General features: G+C 43.8%; 1 protein-coding gene across 1 annotated transcript in view; it reads left to right on the top strand.

Annotated features, from left to right (window-relative positions):
- The first annotated feature begins 12,081 nt into the window (after positions 1 to 12,081).
- bmp6 (bone morphogenetic protein 6) overlaps positions 12,082 to 26,460 on the top strand; it is a 39,970-nt gene continuing 25,591 nt past the window's right edge. Inside the window, exon 1 of the mRNA XM_053412131.1 lies at positions 12,082 to 13,030. Coding sequence (XP_053268106.1) covers positions 12,622 to 13,030 — 409 coding nt within the window. The 5' untranslated portion in view covers positions 12,082 to 12,621. The remainder of the gene's footprint in view (positions 13,031 to 26,460) is intronic.

Below are 26,460 nucleotides of genomic sequence, written 5' to 3'. Positions count from 1 at the left end.
CCTGCATCCACTCCCCTGCAGCAAAATTCAAGGAGATCTTCCTTAGTTCATGTCCCTCCATAGAATTGCATGGAAATGGGTCGAATAGTTTTTGAGTGATCCTGCAAACTAACTCAAAAAAAATACAGGCAGACAAAACAAGGTACCACTAGTTTATTGTGCACACAAACTGACAAACATCTTGCAACAGATGCAAACGTCTTAGTCTTCACTCTGCAGTCGATCCAATAGATGCACTCAAACCTCCTCCATCGGCTTGAAGCTAAGTTTAGGAGGGAGAGACGGGCACCACCGTGGTTTCACAAATCAAGCTGCACATTTCCTCCCTGTAATTAATTCACAGCCTCTTGATTGCCTCACATCTTCAAGTTTTGTTTGTCAACACGTTTTAGCAAATTCCCTCAGCCCGGTCGAAGCCTCTGTAGCTTTTCATTCGGCTCTGCATTTAGCAGAGAGGTTACGACTTTGTAAACCCATAGGCTGTGTAGTTGTATGCTGCCCAACCAGCATCTTCTCCTTTCCACGACACGTCTCCACTTCCTCCCACCTTCCAGAGATAGTGGGAATATCCTGGAAACGAACGCCACCATCGTGCGTATTTAGAGTCTTTGCAGAAGCTCTGGGGGAATGGAGCGGAGTCAACTGTCAATCACAAGGTCTACCCTGCTTATATGACATCAAATAACCAACTAGTTCCATATCCCACCCACTACGCAGGACTTATGACCTGGGTGACATGACGTCCATCTTTATAGACAGTCTATGGTCAAAACCTGGTTTATATCTGGAACATGTTTATGGTCACCCTGTGAAATTAAGGTTGTATTTGAAAACGGTGGAAACGGCTCTTTGTCTCAATCGGCTCAATGGGACGTTACACAGATTTGTACGAGGGAGGAAAGCTGGCTTGGTGTCCGACCCGACTACTTTTAAACATTTTCCTTCACACTCGCAGCTCCTCTGGAAACCTTCAGGGTTGCGGTGCCTGTGTGAAAGCAGCTTTGGTCTCTCACACTGCAGTGTCCTGTCTCCGCGTCTCTGCCACTCACTGAGCAGAGAGGACGCAGAGTGATGTGTCACTGTCCTCTGTGGAAAGTAGATATGGTTTGTCCAAAATGTCCCTCCGTCTGTTGCTAGGTGCTTTTTTTGAGTCCAATGATAGAAAAAGTTTGTGCCAAGTCATCATGAGCGAGCGATGGCTGAAAAGGGAAACTCCCAAAACATGGCTAGCCAACAAAAGGTGGGATTTGGGGATGTATCACTGGACCATGACCATTAAAGCGGAAAAAGACACAGCCTGGATTTAAATGTACTTAATTTCCCCAACATTTACACGGTTGCAGACGTGAATTCTCTCCCCTGTTTAACGCTGCTCTGCGGGATGCACCGTTTATTTAAAGATTCTGTGTTTCTTACAGATTACTTCCTTTTTAATGGTTAAATCCTGGAGCTGTTCTTGGGTTGGGCACAGATGGCAGCAGCCGGAGGGAATCCCTGGCGGAGTCAGAGAAAAAAAACAACCTCACAGACTCGCTCCGCACTGCGCTCTGATGTGGGCTAATGGCAACCACAAGGATCTGACAGCTTACTGACATGCGATTGGCTGCTGAACCTGCGGCTTCCTGTCTGGGGTCCCGCTGCCCCGCCAAGAAGGAAATGAGAAGCACGGGGATGGTTGCGTCACGGGGGGACTGGTATCAGTGTTTAATACTTTTAGAATTTTGATCGAGGTGAATTAAAAACCACCATGTTTAACTTATTTCCTCATGTTATCGAAGTTTCTTTGGAACATCACACAGCGCAAAAACAAGAGCTGGCAACAGAGAAGCAGCTTCACAATACTTCACATTTGTTAGACCACTTCCTTCAATTCGTTTCTCCTGTTTTCCTCTTGATATCATTTGGGAGGCCTGTCTCAAACCTGGGTGAGAGATACATGAAGAAAAACGAACATATTGAATTGAAAATGAACTTCAATCCAACGCTGATGTAACATCTGGTCAATGAGAAAGTGAAAGAGCTTGTGAAGGCAAATTCTGGGAAATCTGTCCCAATTGTGCGGACAGTCTTTCCACGAAGAACAGGAGATTGTCCGAGTTAGTCGTGTTCACAACAACAGGAATATCTCTGGAGGGTTAAGGCGAGGGGGGGGGGGGGGGGGCATCTGGCCAGAACCTACTGTCGTATCTTTCAAGCAGCCGAGTGTTGTCGAAGTTGTTGATGATGAGGGAAGGACTCCGAGGACCAAGTACTTTCAGTATAACAGAATTTTTATTACAAGAAATTACAGGTCAGGACGGGCATCTAGAAACCCGGAGATACACAAGCCAAATAGTGAAATCTGCTGTGCTGGGGTCTTACACACATTTAAATAGGGACGTTGGTTATTCCCATGATTTACTAAATAAGGGCACGTTTTTGTGTTCGAAGATAAAAACACATTGGTCAAAAACATTCTCTCTGCATCCATCCACCAGTTGGACAGAAACAACACACTAAGTCAAAGATCATTCCCAAAAGGTAGAACACCAAACAAGGCAAGCATCTTGAGGACACTCTGTCTGAGAGTCCAACAGGCAGGGATCATAAATATAAGCCTGTCATTGTGTTTTTAGCACATACCAACATGATCTACTCTAACGAATATACACGACACGACCCTTTGCAATCGTGTTTTTTACTGGACGTCAACATTGACGTCGACCCATATCACCAAAAGCTGTGAAATCTCGTGATTGTCTTTCCAATCTGACATCTCCGTCTTTTACGTGCATGGCTTCTCTTTTCCATTCTGAGAAAAAAAAAATTGCATCCACCGATACAATGTCATAGAAATGTCATCAACCCAGCCACTCGCTCATGGTGAGTCTCACTTGAGCTAATCCGGCCATTTTTTTTTGTTTCTTTCTGGACGGCTGGAAGAAAAAAACGTTGGCGTTCTCAACTTTTTTCTTCGCGAAAGTTTAGGAGATTGCCCGGAGTTCAGGGACGTCTGAGTTTCCAATTAAGACGCAGCAAAGAAATTAACATTAAAAGTGGATGTTATACGTAAAGTAGCTTCATATAAAGCTTCAGCATAACAAATGTTTGCCAAAATCAATTAAAAATGTTTGAGCTCAAATTGTAGTGACTCTTGTTCACATGTTTTTGCTCGATAGTCCCATCATGTTAAAACTTTTACGACTCTGCCATTTTAAAGGGTTGAGGCTGTTAGCAACCCTCCCGGACTCATATATTATGGTTTCCTGCAAACACTAGAAGACACAGCCCTGTCATTACCTCAGTGAGCTAAATACACAAAATCACATTAAGTGCGTGGCGCTCATCTCTGACCCATCCTCACTCAACCCATTTCCTTGATTTCCCCCCGTTTCAAAGCGAGCTCCACACTGAGGGTTTGCTCATTTCCCTCTGTCCCTTTAGTCTGCAGTCGTCCGGAAACCGTTATTCCACATCAAACTAAATCACATTACCCTCATGGGGGGGGGGTGGGGGGGTCTCAGTGGGTCTCACTTTGATGTGGTGAGGACGCCAGCAGCACCAGCAGCACCAGCAGCAGCACCAGCAGCAAACCACTACACCTCAGTGTGTGTCCTGTTTCACACTCTGTTCTCACATTATTAGACCCTGTAGATCAGTGATTCTCAACTGGCTCCGTATCAACGATAAAAGTCCATTACCACTCCCATCAAATCAAATGTAGATGGTAAAAGATTTGTTTTATAAAGCGCTTTCCTAATCTTGATGACCACTCAGAGTGCTTTAAAGTTTTTTGCTGCTCGCACACACACACACAAACACACAAACACACACACACACACACACACACACACACACAAACACACACACACACCTATCTTGCCTATGGACACTTCGGCCCGGGTATGAGGGAAACATGTAATTTTTTCAAGTTAATTTCTAGCTAAGGATCTGGAAACCGTACTTAACAGACCGAGTAGACAAATGCAAACAGTTTTCTTTTTCTTTTCCAGATTCCTCCTAACTTTAAGTCAGATAAACTGTAATGGCCCCATGATGCAGGAAGCAGCGTCTCTTATACTGCATTAATACACACTAGTCTTTGATGCGTCACGTACATCCCCGTTAATAACACCCCTCCGTCCTGACAATGAGCTCATCCGTCTGGAACAATGAGGCAGGGTTCCTCTCCACGTGTTGAGCTGATTCCTGGAGACCAGAGGAGACAAACCCTCACTTTAGTTCTGCAGACGCTGACTGATTATCTTGTTCCATTATTATAATTCAAATCACTGCCAAATATTTCCCTCTGCAAGGAATCGGAAAACCACGGGTCTCTGCAGCTACGCCTGCCTTTTCAGGCCAAACACGCCTTCTGAGTTAAAACTACTTCAAGGAGGTGCCCTGCAACCTTTCAGCTCCCGTTTATGTGGGCGCTGGTCTGTGTAGATTCCTGCTGAAGGGACACATCAGAGACGGAGAGACAGAGAGAGAGAGAGAAGTGGAAGTAGTAGAGACGAGAGCTGTGGATAAGAGGGGAGATCTTTCTGGGAGCTGATAGCGGTGGTGCCAACAACAGCACCGAAGGCAGACTGGCGGGGGGTCGACCTGGCTCTTTATCTGTCTTGGCTCTGTCTTTGTTACTTCATTCCGGCTCTGTGTGCCTCTTACTGTCTCCACAGACAAACCTCCTCTCTCATCCTCGCACTGCGTTTGGCTGCAATCAGGGGTTGGAGATTTGGACACAACAGAGAGAAGCTCTTTGCACCAGTCAGAGCTCCAGTGCTGATTGATTCCCAACCAGGGATACACATGCACACCAGGGGGATGGGTGGGGTTATCCTGCAACTGCCAGGGGTTATGTTGAAAGACTGTGGTTAAAAATTGAAATAAACTTTGACAAACAAATTAATCCAGATACTGATTCAGTATTAGTGAGTATTAGAGTCAGACACATCCCCTGAATATTAAGTGCTTGATTGAGAGTTAGTGAAAAATCAACACGGGGGCGGAGACGGCTAAATAGTTTGCCAGGGGCAAAAACTATAGATTGTCAAAAACTTCCATTCCCATTATTCTTTCTTTGTTTCTTTTTTCAAAATTTGTTAAATCATCTGTGCTCCATTGGACTTTTAGTCTAAGATTTGTCAAATTTTGCCACTGAAATCTTTTTCTTCACAATTCTATTTCCAGTAACTTCATGGAAAATAAGATAAAGGTGTTTTGAAACTTTTTATTGCTGTGTCTAAGGCCAATGTAGATGCTGACAAATCAAAGTTCTGAAGGATAAGCAGTGAACAATAGGATGCTGTTGACACGGTCACATTTTGTGCTCTTGTCTTCCTTTGAACATTTTAAGGTGAAGACATGATTTAAGGTTAGGTTATGATCAGGTTTAGGTTAAGGTTAGGTTAAGGGTTAGACAAGTGACAGCTATGGTTAAGGTTAAAGTTAGTCTCCAGGAAATCAACGTAAGTCAATGTAATGTCCTCTGAAGCCATGCCTCTGTGTGTGTGTGTGTGTGTGTGTGTGTGTGTGTGTGTGACTGTGTGACTGTGCTGAACAGACATCCTTGTAGTAACATGAGGTGCAAGACAAAGCTCCACAGAGCGCAACCGCAGCTGAAACACTCTCAGTTGTTGTCTCAGTCAATATTGAAAAGACCTTGAATCAGACACACATGTACACACATCTGCGCTACAAGTATCCCGCCTATTTTTTTTTTTTTAGAACTGAACTACACCAAAAGGAATTAAAGTGTCAACTATTTTACATTTCATCGGCTCGACGTGTAACAAGTAATTCATATTTAGGCAGGATACAGTGCTGCAATGTGGGACAACTGAGAAATTGAGTGAAATCTAGTATTTTGCAGACGGCGGAACACCCCCACCCTCCCCTCCCCCACCTAATCACAGCGTTCTGTCCGTCATGGAGCCATCTGTGCCGACTGTCAGATCCCAGACCAGGCCCCGGGTTCGGCCGCACGCGCATTAACACTGGTATTCCACGTATCCCCATTGAATTTATTTGAGAGAAAGACTAACTTGCAGATTATGAATAGAATCTCGGCAATTCCACGACTCCCGCCAGACTGAGAGAGGGTTGGGGTGGTGGAGGGGGGGGAGAGAAAAAAGAGAGTGAGTACGATGATTCGAGGTTATGAAAACATGTCTGACACATGTGCTCCCGAGGGGCGGTCAAACAGAATCAGCGACTTGGAGGAATTGGGGAGTCGGGATTGCGGCGTGGAGCTTGGGAGCGCTGAACAGAAGAAAGTATGCCAGTCGCAGCTGGTCCTCTTTAGAAATTAGGACAGATGCCAGAAGCTTTACCGTACTCTGCAGTGCACTCTTCTTTTTTTTTTCCTCGTGCAACCCTCCCCTCCGTCTTTCTCCCTGGTAGACACAATAATAATGCAAATATGTCCAGGGAGGCCGAGAGGAAGGAGGAGCTGCACCGATGGAAAGAAAGCAGAAGTGAAGCGAAGGGTGTCGCTCCCCGGGCAGCTGTAACCGTCATCAATGCAGGGAGCGTGTTATTGTGTTTCTTTAAACTGTTTTCACCCAGTTGAAGTGACCTGAACGCAACACACTGGCACAGTGGCCTACGCTTCCTCTGACCTCGCACTGTTAAGTAATCTAAGTAAGTCCCCCACCCCCACGGTCTGGTTATATTCTTCATTGGAGCAGGAATTTCAAAATGTGGTGGAGCAATAGTGCAGCAGGAGGGTGTAGAGAGTTTCAATGAGTGAGAACTGTAACTCAGACGGCTGTTCTGCAAGATGTGGCTGCAATTAAGAATTACTTTCATTTTTTTGGTTCGTTTTCAGCTGCAAACAAAAAACATGAATGTCTCTTACCACATTTTTCCTGTTGCTCAAACGTGGCAATTTGTTTGATTTGCATCACTTCAAATATCCCAGATCATTGGTCTATAATGATGAAAATCAGCATTCAAGAAGTCAAATTAAATAATGTTTGAAACGGTCTTTAACTTTGAAGGTTATTATGCCCGCCTTGTTTGGTCTGGTGCTTCAGACGTTTCACTTTAGTCCGAACCAAAATAACAGGTGTGAAGGTGCCACGCTTCCAGGTCCGGACCAATGAACAGAAAGAGGTGATCTCTCTGTTTGGATCAAACTGAACCATAGTTTGGTTCGTTTGCTGCGTGACAACAGTTTTTGGGAAAGTTTGGACTTTTGGACCATTTGCTGAAAGTTGAGACTGCATAAAACAACAGAAGAAGAATAAATAGCAACTCACAGGATAGTTTGCTGTCTTCAACTCAATATAATATTTGAGTGAGGCGGATAGTCATGATGAATTCAAAATACCGTGGCGCCCCTGAAGAGGGTGTTGGTAGTTATACCATAATGATATGATACGACCGTGGCAACAACACAGACGTGACAGAACAAATCCTGTTTGATCCATTTTGATTATTTAGGCAAGAATTTTCAAGTCTTTTGGCAAAGACCAAAGTAAACAATTTTTATTTAGAGTTTGGAGCACTCTGTAATTTGCACACTGTAATTGAGAGAGTCTTTCCCTCCCTTAGGTACAACTGGAATAATGGCTTCTCTCCATGAAACCAAAGTTTCCCCTGATGTCAGGACCCAGATGAACGTCAGAGCAAAATAGGTGTTTAAACGTTTCTCTGACTTGTGTGCTCCTCTGTAGAGAATCAGTCTGAGTCAGGGGTAAAAGTGTGTGTGTGAAGAGTAAATTTATTATTATTTTTCTACTCTATTTTCAAAATTTCTGTGACATCAGTGCTGTATTTTTTATTGGATATAAGCTTTGGTAGGTAAAATTATCTGACTAGTTTTGTCCATTTCGTATCCCTGTCAATTTAATGTTGTGAATATAATAATAGGATAGGATTTATTAAAATGTTATTTTACGATTTTGCATATTGTAATTAACTTTACATTTTAACTGGTTATGGACAATTACAAGGTTATGGATTGTAACACTAACTTTTCAAGGATTTAAGTTCATAGCTCACGTAACTGCCGGTCAAATTAAAACTCGCAATGCCAAAAAAACGTTATTCTCAACATCTTCATTTGTTCTCGACATTTCCTCTTCGTTCATTTTCATGTCTCCATGCAAAACACACACATTTGAATATCTGAATTTCTAAATTTGTGAATTATAAATACATAAAATACATTTAAATGATTTAAATAAATACATTTGATTTGATATTGTGTTTAACCCTTTTAACCAAATTAATTTATTCAGTATTTTAAAGTCAGTCCCCCTTAGGGAAAATCCCTCCCACATCTTTATGCTCAGTATAATGCAGAGCTGTAGGAAAGACGCCGGCACAAAAGCAATTCATCATAAAAGACTGCAGAGGCATCAAAAGCAGCAAAACCTGCAGCGGCTCGCCATTGTTCATCTGACTGAGTGAAAAACACTTGATAAGTGGGATAAGACGTATGGGCCTGTGTACATGTGCGTGCGTGCCCGTGTGTGAGTGGGACTTAATATCCGTAGGAATATAATTATGGCAGAGGGTTCAGCACCTCCTGTCAGATCCGTGCCAGGTGGAGGAATTCCTATGGGTTTGGAGCACACTTACCCTTAATTTTGTGTGTTAGAGAGATGTGTATGTGTGTCATCCTACTTAGGCACATAAAACACACACACAAAGCGTACGTGCACACACAGGACTGGGTTGTCTTCGTGCAATTTTCCGTGGACTCCTCTGTGACCTTTTAAAGCTCTTTAAGAAAAAAGTTTTCCGAGGAAAAACTAAAACCAAGTTGTATAGTGAGTATTACGATTGTGTGTGTGTGTATGTGTGTGTGTGTGTGTGTGTGTGTGTGTGTGTGTGTGTGTGTGTGTGTGTGTGTGTTTGTGTGTTTGTGTGTGTGTGTGTGTGTGTACGCGGGATAGATACAGACAGACAAAGACCTCATTAGGTCTAGGAGGTGTCCTGTCTAGACAGTTTGATGACAGGACACAGAACCTCTGTTTAATGTTTCCTCCCCCTCCCTTTGCCTCCATTTCACCCAGCATGCACACACATCACCTGCTCAGCGTTCAGGGAAACACAGACAGTTGCTTAATGTCAAGCGAAAATGTGAAGGACAAGTACAGGTATTAAAATGCTGAAAGTCTATGCAACTTATTGAAGAAAAGAAAGCAAGATTTTAAGTGAAAGTCCAATGACCTGGAATTTAGTTGATGGTATATGAATGTGAACGTGAATACAACAACTGCTAGTATAACTACTAGCATTATGACTACTACTACTCATATTACTACTACTACTATTTAGAACAATAACTTTATTTGTAAAGTACTTTTCAAAACAAATAAAACAGGAATACTCAACATAAAATACAACACCTAAAAAAAACACAACAGCATCATGGGTAGCAAATTGCACAACATAATTGAAAAGAAACAAAAGCAAAAGTGAAGAACAATCAATTAAAAGCTATTTGGTACAAAGAAGATGAAGAAGACCAGCGGACAGACCGAGTAAAGAAGGTGAAGAAGAAATGTAGTTGGTGGTGGTAATGCACCTTGATGTTTGTTGCCAACCGCGAATAAACAGAACAAAGAAGAAGAAGCTATTTGGTAAAAGTATATTTTCAGAGGTGATTTAAAAAGATAAATGAATTATTCCAGTGGGTTGAGGCTCTGACAGCCAAGTCAGCTTTGGTCTTCAGTCTTGACTCCGGAATATCTAACAGGGCCTTATCAGAAGATCTCAGCCTATTAGGCGATTTAGAAACAAACCTACTAGCTTGGTGCCGAACCCTGCAGAGCCTTAGAAGTGAACAGCAATATTTTGAAATCAATTCCAAAACGCACAGGCTGCCAATGAAGGGAAGCTAATATAAGGGAGACAAGACCATGCTGATGTGATTTGGTTGAGGAAACTGCATTTTGAACCCCCTGAAGCAGAGTAACCACATTTTGGTGAAGCCACATGCATACAGCATCACAATAACCCAGTTGAGATGTAATAAAAGCATAAATCACTGTCTGAAGATCACTAAAGGAAAAAAAAAAATCTGTTAAGTGAAAAAAACAAGACAATAAAAGAGTTGAGGCTAATGCTCTGGTCTAAGATAAAGGGATTTTAGCAGCGAGTACCACACACTGAGAAACAGGAAGCAGGAGTGTAGTCGGGAAGCCACTCAGCCCTCTCTCTGCGTGAGTGTGTGTGTAGGTGTGTGTTTGGTATGTGCCTCTTTGATGCTGCATCTCACTCGTCACATACAGACACGATAGCAGCGGTGGCAGCGGTGGCAGGGAGACGGGGAGATACGGACACCTCAGGGGCCTTATCACCAGGCCCATCGCAGTCTCGAGGCCGCATGAAGACATAACACGTGTCGGGGTGAAAAGAATCCAGGGAGGAAGAGGAAGGAGAGAGAGGAATAAGGATTGTGAAGAATTCCTTTATCAGCATTCTTTTATCTATTAAACTAGGCTCTGGTATTCCATCAGACCTGCAGAATCTAGGGGTTCTGTTTGATAGCCACTTGTGCTGGGAGCAACATGTCACCGAGCTTGTCCAATCTTGTTTTGATCACTTTGGAAATTTTACCGAAATTAGACCCAGATGATGATGCAAAAAACGTTGCGCACATACTTTCCATTCCTGCTCATGGTTTAACCAAAGAACCCTGACACAACTTCAGATTGTCCAGAACTCAGCTGCTCGACTTCTAACTGGGACGAAGAAGCTTGATCATATTCATCTGTTTCACCCATGTTACACTGGATCCCTGTTTGTTTAAGGAATTGATTTTAAGATATTATTGAAATGAACTTCATGGCCTGGCACTTCTTTATAATTATAATTATTACAATTTTAGACCTTGTAATCGCTGACGAATCTTTAGCATAGCTGGAGATCCTCAGGCCTTCTCTCTGTTCCAGAGACCAGTAACTTAATGGAATAAACAATTGCAGTCAGGGCCCTGAAGCTCTGGAATGACATGCTTGGTGAAACTGTCAGAGACAGCGCCATCTTTAAGTCGCTTCTTAAATTATAAGTATACTACATTTAGCTGAATTTAGGGTAAAATTGGGTAAAAAAGTCCTAAAAATGGACTCCTCATCCAACTTCTTCTTTGGTTTTTAAGGGTTAAGTTCTGAGAAAAGCTGTTTGTTTACTCAAATCATTTAAATTTAAATTACTTTACTGGTTCTGGTAGAAGTACCTCAGAATGTATTTCTACTAGAAAGCCCTTTATTGATTTAATGCAAGTTATTTACTCATTTTTAATCAACTCTTTTATTTCTTGCAGGCAAAGATAGACATACCTCAATACTTCTAGAAAGCTTTTTATTTCATCTGGACCGTTTATGATATTTGTGAATCACTTTCAAACTGTCTTTTAAAAAGTGCGATACAACTCAAGTTTAATATTATATTATTATATTGTCAGAATGTTAGAAATATGTATGCATGGAGAAGTGTGGTACAGCCTACGTTACAAGGCATTTGACTCAGATTTGTCCACATCTACAAGGACAATGATGGCCCGGCCTCATCATGTACCTTCTTTAACCTTTCCACTGTTTAGTCAAACAGTTAATCTGGTTACCTGGGGCTATTTTCAGTGTATTCAGTCGGATCAGATCTCCTCTCGTTCGGTCACTGCTTGCTGTTTCCCACTCCATCGTCAGGGGTCGTGCCTCAACTGGACATTCATTCTGCATGAGAGGAGGACACACACCTCGGTGATCCAGGACGAGTCAGGATCTAAAGCCCAAATTCATGTGAGTGCTCGTTATTCTATAGTCGGGTGATAAATTAGAATATGAAGCAGAGAGAACAAACATTATTAGTCTACATTTTTTTTAATTATACATCAACATTACTATTTGGATTTGGCCAAAATATCAAAACAAGGCACCGATGGAGTCGTATCGCATAAAAGGTGAGATAAAGCCACATGCACATTATGTCCAATACAAATGCCAGGACTTAAACTGACGTGTTTATTAGAATAGACGGGAAATATGATGTTGAAGTCGCCCCTGAAGCCAAAAGAGCTCCACCTCTGGTTAAATACGCGCGGAGTGGGCGGTGTGTGTGCGCGCACACAAGTAGAGGCAAACACAGACGCACACGCGCGCACACACATATGAACTGCAACCTGCTGATTCCTGTTAGACCGTCACACGCAGCCTGCAGGAGAAGGTGGCTGTGATTGAGACCAGTTCAGCTTTCAGAAGGCGGTGCGCAATTTGGGATAATCGCTTCGCTTGGAGAGCTGTTTGCGTAAAATGGCCCATTTTAGTGGAGTCGTTATTCTTTTATTGGTGAACTTCGTATCAAACGGTGTCTTTTGACCGACTTCCCCGCGGGCGCTCTCCACACTTTCACATGGTGCACTTTATCCCGAAGCACCACGGCAGCGCGCTACGGGAATCCGAAATGAAAGCATCACCGACCCTCCTGTGCGCATTTGGCTTTAGGAAGCTTTTCAAATGGCTTGACACGCAACTCTTTCCACACTTCTGATCTGTGGCTGGGACGGACAACAGCTTTGGACGGACTTTTGTTCGTTGTTACGCTCATTTCGGGTTTGGATCAGTCGACTCGGACACACTCGGGACTCCGGAGCGAGATCTCAGCGGGGACAGCAGGGACAGCACCATGACCAGCTGCTGGCTCGCCCTGATCGGATTGTGGTGGAGCGCGTATAACTGCATGTTCCCGGTGGCGGGGAGTAATTATTCGCTGGATGGGAACAACGAGGTGCACCCGGGGTTCATCCACCGGCGGCTGCGGACGCACGAGAAGCGGGAGATGCAGAAGGAGATCCTGTCCATCCTCGGGCTGCCGCAGCGACCGAGACCGCATCTGTCGCTCGGGAAGTACAACTCCGCTCCGCTTTTCATGTTGGACTTGTACAACACGATCTCCAGCGACGAGAAGAGCCAGGTGGAGGGCATGCTGGAGCGGTATCAGTCCGCGCGGTCGACGCAGAGCCCTCATCTGGCCACATATCAAGAAACTGCCTTTCTGAATGACGCGGATATGGTGATGAGCTTCGTCAATTTAGGTAAGAGATGTGTTCTTCTGTGAGGTGGGTTCCACTTTCATGCGAAGTGGAAAATCTCAGTTGTTGTGTTTGAGCCTAAGCGTGAACAGGTGTTCGGAACAAGAGCGAAGTCGAAACTCCTCTAAACTTTGTCTGACAGATTTGACTAAAGTATGTCAACTCTATCGGAGTATTATTATTAATGTGTGTATTTTTAATTACGCATGAATAGGGCATTGTGCTTATCTTGAAATGCGACCATTTCCCCCATCTGGATCCGTGTTTACGCACACACCAGACAACTATAGCGCACAACAGGTCTATTACGCACGTGTAGTGTTGGTTCAAGAAGTAGCTCATTGTGAGAGGTCACATAACTTCCTTATCTGCTCTGTGGGTTGGAAAAACTGCGAGGCTCGTTTTGTTTCCGAGTTATTTATTGTCACACGTCCTCTCACCGCGTATTGGCACAGCCCGGCTCATTTATAGGAGTGAAATTCATGCGGTCAAATTTTTTTGCAGCGCAATATACTCAATGATTTATGTCTTTAGTGCGAGAAAAATAGACTTATATCCTCAGCGCAAACCATCCACCACCACCGCTGGTATTTATCTGTATATAAAAGCCAGCTATTCCTGCCGCTGACCTCCATGCGTCGAGCTGCGGTTGCTGTGCGTAAAAACTCTGCGTCGCATTGTTTGCCTTTCACCCGAGGAAGTGCCGTCTTTTAATTAGCTCCAGTGACGATGAAGAGCGACACTTAAACGAGTTGGGAACATGAAAAGCAAAAAAAAAAAAGAAGCCTCTTCCTTCCATTAGCAGCTCCGTGTGTTTACTGGGAGAGTCTAAACAGAGCGCCTGAAGATAAACAGAGTCAGGGGCCGCTGGACAAGGAGGCTTAAATCCAGATTGACAGTCATCCATCTTGGGAGCTGAGGCCATTGTCATGAGAACATGTGGGAATGTGTCATTGAAGTATGAGGTCTCATGTTTTTTCCTCTGCTCTCGAGACAGGAAGTCCTCTGATGTGTTTTTACTCCTCACCTTTATAAACCATTTAATAGTCACTCAGTGCCACATATGAGAAGGAGAGTCAGGTTGGAGTGACCGTGCTTCTCCGGTTATCGCTCCTCCGGGTGTCGGTGTTGCAACGCGTAGTGATGAAAGCAGATATTCAGACAGAAGGTGCTTGAGGATCTGGCCCCGAGCATCCTCTGTCGGCTTCCCTCTGGGGGAGTGTGATGGCGATGGCGTGGTGTTTGTGTGTCTGTGGTTTCTGTGTCAGTTTGGGGTTCAGACTCCTGTGATGGTGCACATCTGGCGCTCCACTTTGATTAATCACGTCCTGTGCATCTTTTGACGATTCCCTCAGATTTCTGTGGCGGCCGGGGGGGATTAGGTTGCCATCTCTTCCAGCTGTACACGGAGTCCTAACCGCCTCCCTGCAGGAGGAATGGCTTCCTCCCCGAATGTGATTGTAATTAATGTAGGACCAGGCCAAGGCTTTCCATCTGCTTTGCGAATAAGGGCCTTGTGCGACTACCGTGTGTCATCGCCGTCCAATTAGTTTTTAATGTGCCTCTTGCTCCATCGCAGCAGTTTGTGTGCAGGAACCCAGGATGTTAAGAGTAGAAAGATGCCTGAAACGCTCTTGGGTGGTCCTGCTTGTTTAGAAAGCGGCCTAAAAATGTGGATATCACGTGTGGCCGAAGTAGAAATCAGAATCGAGATGAATGAAAGGAGGCCAAACAAGATGTCTGAAACAATTGGAAAAAACATCGGGTAAGATTAACCGACAGACCTAGTCATGAGAAAGCACTTTCCCTGTTTGTCAAGTCGAATCAGAGTGAGGAAGCCCGCTCTTCCTCCACCGGTGATCTGGTTTAGAAATGATTCACCTCTTTTGCACGAGCAGATTCTCCGTACATGTCGACGCGGGATCGCAAAACTTTAAAGTGACCTATAGCAAATAAAGCGGTGACAGTGATTTAAACGTCGGGCCGCGCTGATGTCTTTCACAGCCAGCTGCAGCAGTAGCACAGATAGAGAGCTCATTTTCTCAGGGTGCTCCCTCGGGACACGGACAGATTTAAGAGCCCCTGCGTTACATCCAGTCTCAAGTGCTCACTCTCCCAACCTTGTGCCTCTTCACCCCCCTCACCCCATCCACCTATCTGCGTGATTCATGTAGACCTCTTGCTCGCTCATCTGTTCTGCTTTGCTTTCATCATTTGTTCAGAATCATCCAGCGAAAAAACCAGAAGCATACTTTCCAGCTCCTTTTTCATCTTCATTCCTAGAATAGCGCGTTCATCACTGCCCCGCTGCCCCTTCCCACAGAGGTGGAGTGTCACCGCGCTGCCGTATGACTCACGCTGTGTGACACGCTGCAGCTTCCAACATGTCCTGTAATGCACAGTGGTGAACATCGAGTAATGGCAACAGTTACTGTTAACTACAGTTTAGGGCTTGTTCCCACTTGTTAACTTAGATTTTTGTTTTCCTTGTGGCTCAGAGAGACACAACTTGAGCACAACATCCAGCAACTCCAATATTTTACTTTTAATATAGAACACTATCATTAGTGATACTAGACACTTAAATGTGTATACATATTATGACTGTACTGTGATGAAACACATTAATCCTGTTTTTAATATCACATTCTTGCCCTAATTTATTAAAACAAATCTTTGTGGGGTTGAACATGACACATTCCCTGAGGTGCCGACCAACACACCTGGGTATGTCGCTCATTTTCTGTTATGTTATTATATAGTTTGACAAAGATCAACCTTGACCTATAAGCATTCTAACAAATAATCTTCGTTCCCTGCTCTCTCTCCCACTTGCATGGCCTCGGCTCTGAGAGATCCGGCTTTGAGCATAACTGATCTGGATCCAAGGTCTCGAGCTGATGTGGCTCGGGACCACCATGGTCCTCCACCACAGTAATGCCCACTTCAGGGGATCCTGGAGGGGGAAAGTCCTCAACTTCTAAGGAGCTCTCTGCAGTAGAGGTGCCTTGACATTGTGTGTCGCACTTTTTAATGGCCTTAAAATGTTTGTCTCACATCGAGCATCGCCTCCCTCTCCTCCTCATTCCTCTGCCCACTACTTTAGATAATGGGCTCAGAGCTGGAGGTGAAGTGACACATGAAAAAAGGAACTTAAACGAAACTTAACCTGAATAGTCAGTGTGGTGTTTAAAGTCCAGTTTTATTTATTTTTTATATTGAAAAATACGTCATTTGTTGAAAAGATAGAATCTCATCTTTTTACTTTCCACTTACTGATTTGTCCTTTTTACAAGGTCATATATTAAGTATGGGAAATCCTAACCCAAATCCTAACCCAATATTTTTAAAGGTGCATCCCGGTGGAAAACAAATCCAAGTGCTCCGTGCTCTGTAAATGAACGGGCAGAGACGTTTTGCTCTACAAATATCCAAAGCTTCACTGTGAGAGCTTTAATAGCCAGAGGGAGAAATTTCGCTATTCTGATCAGGTCTGGTGTTTTGTGGTTCGAGCTGTTAGCTTGTGGTTGCGGTGAGGGAAGGATGCACAGAAATGGTTTCGGTTTCACGGGTCACAGAACGGGATCTCCCAGCATGTTACCTGTGTCATCTCCATTTAACTGTGATGAGTTGGCTTCACTAAAGCTCAGCCGTGCCAGGCAGATCGACAAGTGTCCAGGGGCCACTCAAGGGCCGCTCAGGGGATCAGGGCACTTGTTTGCTCTTCTGTCCTTTTCTGTTTGTTCGCTGGGTTTCAGCAGAGGAAAGATCCCATAATAACCCAGGAAAATGCTTCTGCGGTTTTAGAGTCATTCTCGTTTGACTTGAATAAATCTCTCATGATTAACAGGTGAGCTTTACCCTGCCCACCAAACTGAAAGGCAGATTAAATCCAGATGACTTTCATTTTGTTCACACTTTGCCTCATATTTCTATCACAATCACATTTTATCCTATGTGTCTTTATTTTCCTTGGCTACTCCTAAAATAGACACGCCTGATGCAATTCCAATCAAGTAGGTGGTTTTGCCCCAGTGGACAGTGGTTAGAACTGTCGCCTCACAGCAAGAAGGTTCCCGGTTTAAATCCCAGTTCTTTCTCTGTGGAGTTTTCATTTTCTCCCCATGAGTTTTTGTCGGTTTTCTCCAGGTATGGGATTAGGTTAACTGTAGACTCTAAAGTGACTGTAGGTTGGCATGTGAGTGTGAATGGTTGTCTGTCTCTGTGTGTTGGCCGTGCAATAAGCTGGAGACCTGTTCAGGGTGCACCCCGCCTCTCTCCTCTCGCCTCTCTGCAGTTTAGATTAAGATTGACTTTAGAAGGACAATAAGCAAATATGTCTTCCTTGTCCTCACAGGCGTTTGCATCCTTCTCTCACCAATGCACATCGCCGGACTGGCAATCTAGACCATCGGATAGTGACGCTTCTCTTTCCCTGCGGATGAGCTGGTGGTGCCGTTGGTTGCATTTACACCTGGGATTTATTCTGGCTGTCACTTCAAAGCTGTTTCGGTGTCTGGAAACTTAAATCACGCCTGCCTCCTCTACCTCAAATATTATTAAGTCATTTTGTGCTTTTATCTACTTGTCTGCCACCGTGACCTTCCTGATTTTCTTTTTTCTCATATGGCTCTAGCTGAGCTGTCACGAACTCTCTTACCTCAACAGTCAACCTACCTCCCACACTCTGAAGGCAAACAAGCCAGAAAGCTCTAAGAAGTGGGTTTTCAGGAGCTTAGTAGGGTTCAGTCGTCCCTGGGCTCCCTCTGAATCGAAGGGCCCTTTAAATGTATTTTTCTTGGTCTTAAGATGCCTGGTTGCATTTCTGAGTGCCTAAGCCTGGATAAGCCGCTTTCTTTGCAGCAAAACATGTCCCAAAGCCCCGGTATGATCAAGCAATGAGTCGTATTAAATCAAAGAGTCAATTGTTTGATGCAGGGGAGAGTTTCAGCATGAAATTTGGAAAAATAAATTCACAAATCCATCCTGAGATATTTCCTGTAAAGCCTCAGAAACCAGAACGGAGGACCACCCGTCACTCCACCTCGGAGTATACCATAAACAGCATTAGCCAGCAGTTTAGCGAGGAATTCAAGATATGCTGAAGCTGAGTAAAGGAATCTTCACAGGGACAGAAACTTGGAGACTCGCGACGGTGAGAAAAAAAACGACATTAACAAACTACAAAGGTCTGTTCTCGTCTGTTTACGGGATCAGATATTTCACCGCCGCAGCGAGTTCACCAGAACTCGCAACAACGTTCAAGAATGGCCCAAGATATACAAATAATTCAGCTTATTGAGTTACAGTGTTTTAAAGTGCTTCCTTTTTCTTGTGTTTGGATTGTATTGGTTGTCAGGCTCCCTGGCAAAACATACAGCGGCCCCGAGAAACAAACAGGGGTTGATGGGAAAAACATATCCGGTTAACCAGATTATGTCTTTTCCAGTCTGTCATAAAAGACGAGGTGTTACTGGACGTCTCTATTGTTTCTCTGACTTCTATCCACAGGCCTTACAATTTGTATGAGTGCCTCCTAACTGTATTATCCTCAATAAGGAGTGCAAGTGACACAAATATTGGTGTTTACATTGATGTAGATGTACACACACGCTTGGTCGGCGAATTACCATTTAAATCCACCCAATCCATTTACACCTAAGTCATCTCCGTCACACACCCCCCGCAAGAACATCCCACTACGCACACAATATCAATCCTCCACCCGCCAGCCCCTCCACTCTGATCATATCTTGCCCTCTCGAGCCATAGCTGTCTGACTTGACGAGATGGCGGCTGAGATTGGAGCCTAAGTACAGAGATTACATTTCTTGACAGCTTTTTTTTTTTACAAATCTCTGTCTTCGTTTGTTCTCCCGTCCACCGTCTTCATTCCTCTTCGGAGTCATAGTTGGCGTGAGATGGATGAGTGTGACGATAAGTCGATAGGGGAGGTGATGGGCACTGGACCATAACCCTGGCGGAACATCTGATTAGGACCCGATACTCCCACTTATCACCTCTGGGTGCCGGCGGGGGGGGATTCGCTCTGATGGCTCTGCAGAGCGTCGGGGTTAGGACGGGGCAGAGCTGCACCGTCTTCTCTCACGTCTGTTGTTCTCTCCTGCTCTGTTGTGTCTCTGCACTTTTTTTAGTTTTGCCCCCCCACACACTGTTGCTCTATTTCGTTCTCACCGCATGTCCTCGATTTCAAAGTGCATCATAAAAACTTCAGGAGTCTTGACTACATGCTGTGCAACCAGAGGCAGCTGATCAGAAACAGGCCATGAACTCCTGAAGGAGAATATACTGTATGTTGGGCCATAGACCCTGTTATAAACATATTAATGATGGTATTGTTTTAGACACGTTCACAACAACAGGAGATTTGCCAGAACATCCAGGTGAGGGGCGGTGCCTTCAGGACTTCACAGTTAATCTCTGATATGAAGAGCACAGTGTTCTTGTTTACTGCAAATCACTGGTGTTCGTCCTTATCACCACAAGCTCTCGAATCTCATTGACAAGTTGACGTCTTCGCTGGTGTCTTCTACGTGCATGGCTTTTCTTTTTCGTCAATATTAAGAATTGCATTTCGGTGTGTTTCTGTCAGGTGGTTTGGGGTGAATATTAAATTGACCCCACTCATATAGCAGTTTTTTAAAATATTTTTAATGACAAATTCCAGTACAATACAAGACAAAACATAACAATACTGATGGCACAACTTTTTTGGTCAAGTATCTTGTCCAAGGATATGTGAAGGCAACACACTCTCCCTCCTGAGCCAGAGCCGCCCGCCCTAGCCGAAGTTTGATTGCAACCCCCCACACACACACACGCACGCACACACACACACACACAGAGAGAGAGGAAGTAGGAGCAGGTGGTATTAGTGGAAACTGAATAAACATGAACTGTTGATGTGAAACATAATTAACTTAACATTTCCGATCTCCACCGTGAATTGTGTAACCCTTATGAGCACAGCGCTGGTTGATGTGCTGTCATGGCTACAGTGTTTTAGGTCTGCAGCCTCAGATGCTTTCATGATGATACATTTAATGTCAGGTTACACAGCGCAGGAGGCAAACCTTTTTGTAAACACTGGTCGGTATGTCTGTGGAATTTACGGCCTGCCCTGGTGTTAAAAGAGGTTGTGAACCCATGAACCGCTGAACTCGGACCCAGCATGTCCTTGTGTGCCACGTAAACTCCATTAATTATCATAATGACCCGGTCATTTGCTCGCTCTGGTAATGGAGATGACCATGGCTGACAGGAATGGCGTAAAAATCACGGTAAACATTCCTGCTGTCACATTCTTCTGCGATGCAATTGGCAAGCCTGCTGGGATTTAGCTTTCTTCAAATAAAAAGAAGAAGAGAGAGAAAGGAGGGAAGAAAAGAAAGACAAAAAGGCACAACCTGAGGAAGCTCGAGGGTCCCTGGATTCAGACCCTACCAGGTACGTGCCTGAGGAGAAATGGAGATTCCTCAGGCCAGAATACATATAAATGCCACCATGTTGTGACCAGAGGAGTTATGTTTCTAGGTTGTCCATCAGTAAGACTGTGCTTCTGTCCTATTCTCGATATTGTAATCTCAGGGCCGCCTTGAGGGAATTGCAACAAATTTAGCCCAAACCTTCAAAGATGAACTGATTAGTAATCGATAAATGGTCAAAGGTGGTTAAGCAGTTGATAACTTCTGTATGTGGAAGTCGCAAGATGCTGTGAAAACTCCCATAGGCCATTATAATGTCATTAGGACATATACATATCTACATAATGTGACTACGTTCACAATACTCCACTCTACACTTGTCTGACTATGATCTTATATCAGAATATTGGAGTCCATGTAAACAGGTTAATTGAATGTTTCCAGATCTGCTAGCTCCTTCAGAATGTTTCCAAATAGTTACAAAAGTAAAAATCTGTTTCAGTGAGTGGGCGGCTCTTAAATAAATTTCACCTCTTTGTGTAAACGTCAAAGAATAGATGTTTATTTAACAATGACAAGTGTGTTAGGGTGGAGTTTTCCTTTCAGGCCTGGGTCAAGGGTTAAGGAATGGATGTAGTCACTCATTCATGCCGTACACAAATACAGATGTGACACTTGACTTATGCGTGTCTGCGCTGATAATCTGTGCATGCTTGAAATATACTCGTCAGCCAGCGAGGTACTCCCACCTTGTTATACAAGAAGTCTCCATGGCGTCACGGAGAAAGCCGCCGACCCTCGGCCCCTCGAACTTTCCCTGGCCGGTTGTGTCTCCAAAGAGGACGTGCCTGAAACAACCAGAGGTCTCACGGTGAGAGAAAAGGCCCAGTGTGAGAGCCGATGCGCCCCTGACCCTCCCGAGCGAGTCGCCTCCCTTTCAACCGCGCTGCCGCTGACAAATTTACAAGCCCTCGGCTGACCCGCGGGCTGACTTTCCAAACATGATACTCAGGAAAACAGTATGGGATGGGAGGGATGGAGGCAGGCACGGAGGAAGAGAGATGAGAAGAGTAAGACGAGGAGACGGAGGAAGAGACGCAAGATGCATTATGTTTTCATCAGAGACCAATATATATGTCAGATTAAAATCATAAAAATATTTCATAATTCAACTAACAGTTATATTGGCTTGGACCAAGTATTTGGATTTATATAACTGGATTTAAATTTGTACTATTTTCCTTCAATTCATCATTGTTTGGAAAAAAGTTGTGGAATACAGAAAGAGACAATTTAGGACTCATACCAGAAAAATAAATATAGGGTGATGAAAAAAACACAAGGAGGAGATATCATCAGTATAACTTAACAAGAAAATAAAGATGTAGATGCCATTAAAATAAGATTGTGGTGCTCTTATCCCCGTTGGAACTACGTCACACTAATATGTCCAGAGGTTTCGGGGATGACTGCCAGTGAGACCACCCAAAACAAAAATGTCTCCACTCCTGGTGACGTGAGCTGCTCTGGATAAAAGGATCTTATCACTAAGGATGTGCAGGGGAAACTCTGCCCACTGCTTCCTTTCCACACCTCCAGGCAGACCAGTCTCCGGGATGCCTTATCTGAACGGGTGTTTAAGAGTCCAACATGAATCCTTTTCCTACAGGAAGCCTCTTATCCCTCAGACTTGTGCCTGCTTCTCTTTGCCAGTGTCTTTGTTATGAATGTTGTGTGATGGTTGGTATGGACAGAACAGATATTTATACTCACAGATGTGCTGAATAAACCGGGTGAGAATAGCTGCTGTCTAAGCTCAGCTGGTGTTGTGTACACTCTCAGTGGAATGTAACTCTGACATCCATCCCATGAATAACTTCATTCAGGTTATAGGATCAATGAGAATAGTGTCTTTTCATAGGTTTTGCTGGTTATCTGCTGCATTAGCTCCAAATGGAAAAATCACATAATGGCCAGGTTGTGGTCCAGAATTACTTGTCCCAAGGGCCGTGAGATTCATGTTTCAGCAATTAGGATGTGAACATCCAGCCAGTTAAATGAATGATTTTTACTATAAATGTTACATTGCATTGAAGATCTTGAACTATCGAAGTCTTCATCCCCAAGTCTGCTCAACGGCATCCTGGCCTGTGGACACCTTCCACCTGCCCTGCTTGGCTCGGACTTTTAAGTTTTATTTTCGAGGGACACCTGAAAACCGTCCCTTTAAGAGGGTGTGTGGTTATGTCCCACCCTGCTCCTTTGGGTATCACATTGGTTTTGTCAAATACTTTCAGTGTTCCTTTTTTTATTTAGAAATCACCTATTTTTTTTGTTTCTTCCTGGCGGGCATGATTGTCTCAGTTAGTTTAGCTTGAGTTTCTTGGAGATGCCATGTGATCCATCTTTATATAGGTTTTTTGGCATAATCTGATGGACACAAAGGCAGTGTTAATGATTTATACACATTTTATTTAAAAGGACTGAATCCTTTTCTGAAGACGGCATACTTTAGTTTTCCAGTTTCCTATATAGATCCTATAGATCCACCTGTAGTGACAAAGAGATGCTAAAATCCCTAAATGAGAAAACATTCTAATGGATTTCAACACCGATTTCCTCTGTTAATGCAGTGTTTTTGTAGGTTTATGAAACAAGTTCCCACTCAATGTCATAATACTGAAAAACCATTTTTCAAGTTGTGGTTATTCTTGCTTTCAGCGAAAAACCCGACATGAAGAAACCCAAATTCCTCTACGCTTTCATCTCCCCAGTACTGTGTTGACCTTACACACAGATGTATTATTAGGAACATTGATTATTTTTCTTATGATTTTCCTCCACCTGTTTTTCAACATGCAGGTATCTGGTTACCGCCGCTATTGTTGGAGCTGTGCCTGTGTGTAAAACAAGCAGTGGGTCTAACATATATTTCAGCCCAGGGGGATGATTGAAGCCGGGCTACACCGGATCGTGTGCTCTTACTCTAAGCCAGTGAAAGGCATTGTGGTCACCGTCGACTTTCCAAAGGGAATCCCACTGAGGTTCAACTGTCTACATGTGAAGTCTGATGCAGAGGTGAGGATAGGGAGGTAGAGAGGAAAGGATGTGCCGAGATGTGGAGATGGAAGAGAAACTGAGATGTTAATTGTGGGAACGAGGGGAAAATCGAGACTCAAGCAGAATCTCAGAGCGAGCTGGCCCACCTTGCCGCTGTGGAATGCAAAGCCACCAATATTTTGACTTCTCCTTTGGCAACAGCTGCGTTTCCCTTTTTCAAAGATATTTTTTCCTTATTTATCGGATCCCTCAGGAGAGATCCATCTCCTGGCCCTGACACCGGCTTCCTCCTCTAAATCTGGGACCAGACCAGCCGAGTCCAGACTAACACGTATACACACGCTGACATGCACACCTGCTGCCCAAAAGCAGACATTAACCACATGGTTCTTTTATATTTAAAGACATTTTTGCCCTTATTCATAGAACAGTGCATCATTGAATAGGGCGGGAGGATGGGCAAACACACAGCAAAGGGCCGGGTCTAAAAAAAAAACGCGGCTGCTGCCGGAGGACTCAAGCAACCAAAGAGTTCTAGTGTGCTGCGGGGACTAAGGGATGATATTTGTCAACCAACCTGGACTTTAGCATTTTCCAGGTTCCCTCAACAAAAAGCCAATGAGATTTTCCTCCTGGGTTTGGGATTATTGCATAAATTGATCTGTGATAAGCACAAGTTTATCGTACTTATATGATTTGTGCAAAAAGATTAACATGACTTTTGTGATATTTGAAGACTAATCACAGTCACCGGAAAGAAAAACAGATTTTAGCCGATGAACAAACAGTCGTAGTCCAGAAAGTGAAGCCAATGCAGAAGTACCTGACACCTGCATTCTCTGAAATGACCAGCAGTTGCATTAAGAAGTACACTTTTTCTAAGTCTATGATAAAACGACCCTACTTCTCATTTGTCAACGTCAGTCCTAAGGAATTAACTGTCTGAATCGCTAGTTAGCTATCTGTAAAGTAACCAGGGAATAGTGACTGACAGCTCAACACTTCTTTACTAGAGTGACAAACCCACACAAGCTCTCCTCTACTGGTCATCCAAAGGTTTCCCCCCCGTATCACATGAGAACCGTGGGACAGCAAATCCATGTACTGTATCATTTAGTGTACTGTGAGATTAATGACTCTGTTGTAGGACTGTTGACGTTAGCCACGTACGTTATGCAGCAAGTGTTTGGGTTTTGTTTATGACTGCAGTGTTTGGTTGTGTTTATTTTCTTGTTTCATGTCTAAATGAAAAAGCCAGTCATTTTTTTCTGCCAAAATCTGCAGCCCCCAAAGAGAACAAGATGTCGGAAGAGGAACAAAATGGACTCATGCACCAAGCCAAACCTGCCTTTCCAATTTAAAATTAAGTATAGTCACCATTATGTGACCGACAGAGCAGGACTCAATCTTAATTTTTGTTTGATGCTGAAGGATTGTAAAGAGTATTCTGTCCGCTGAGGATATGAATCCATCCACGAGACCACTTCTTGTTTTAAGACCACTGACTTAATTCAAAGTGAAGTTTTTATAATGTACGCCAATATTCGCCTGACCAGAGGCTGTTGTGACAGCTGCTACTGCTACTCCAGAATCCCATTTTTATGAACATCCCATAAAGTGGAAAAAGGGGAATGGCTGCGTTGCTTATTTTCCAGCTCATTTCCATCCTGATTTCATGGCATGTCCTTATAAATGTGAAAAAGATGTGTCAACGTCTTCTGTGGACAGCTCATTGGCTCGGATGGTGTCCAGTGAAACAAACAGTTGTTTTTAAAGGGGCCTTGGGTGAAATCACACCCAGAACTTCTGTAAGTTGTCAGGCAGACATGTGTTGTTAATCTGTTGTACATTTATTGGTTTGAAACACTTGTGCACCAACATGGCTCTTCTCCTACACTCCTACAACTGACCCAAGTTGTTGCAGTTGTAACATGAAAGCACGAAATCAAACCATTGGTGTATTTGCCACCAAAGGATTAGAATGCAAGAGCCTTCCGACCCTCAAGCAATGATTCCAAAATCATGATTTTTAACTGGGCAACTGATCCTTAACTCTTATCCTGAACCTCAACTCATACTCGATTTTTTTTTTTTTTTCTTTAGTACTACTACCATTAGTACTGTTCGATCCACTAACATAGAATAGGTTTATGACCTATACTGAAGGCAGGCACCAGGTGGCGATCTAGAATTTAGGCGTCATTACCTTATGCAACCTTACCTGTCCTTATAACGTCATGCTACCATATCTTATGCTACCTTACCTCAACCTCACACGACATTTCTGTATGCTTTGTTAATAAAATACACAATATGTTACCAACCCTTATTATGGTACCGTACATTCCTGTATGGAAGAGAAAAGGGGCAAAACACGGACATTAACATACTTGGTGTTTAAATGTCTGAGCTGAGTTAGTGGGTCCACATCTTAATCCCTGGAAACAGTAGCTAGAATAAAATCTCCTCTTGACACACAGGTATGACATATCCAGCTACCTGGAGGACAAGCTGACGACTGCTACCACTCAGCTGTCAGTCCATCGATGGCAAGTACTGATACTGCACAGTACAACAGCCATTCCATGGGTATCTATCTGTTAGCAAAGCTCCAGTAGGGGTGCAATTACAGCTAATTATCCGCCCTCAAGGTTAGACACACACACACTCAGAAACCCACACACATTGCACACTGGCTAAACATCTGAAAATGACAAAAGATAGATGTGTATCCAGACCTCATTTTATCATCTGGCGTGGAATGCAGCTCAGTGGTGATGGAGCTCAGGGTGGTGGAAACAAAACTCCAATGCACCACCTCTTTGGACGCGCCTGATTTGTGTGTGCTTGTGTGCGCCTGGGACAGTGCGTCTGACATTATCTGTCATGGTTTTCGAGGGGTATTTAGAAGAGGCCAAATGGATTTTC

The sequence above is a fragment of the Pleuronectes platessa genome, chromosome 20, assembly GCF_947347685.1.
Source record: "Pleuronectes platessa chromosome 20, fPlePla1.1, whole genome shotgun sequence".
In the NCBI taxonomy this organism is placed as follows: Eukaryota; Metazoa; Chordata; class Actinopteri; order Pleuronectiformes; family Pleuronectidae; genus Pleuronectes; species Pleuronectes platessa.
This window is presented reverse-complemented; position numbering and strand designations above follow the sequence as displayed.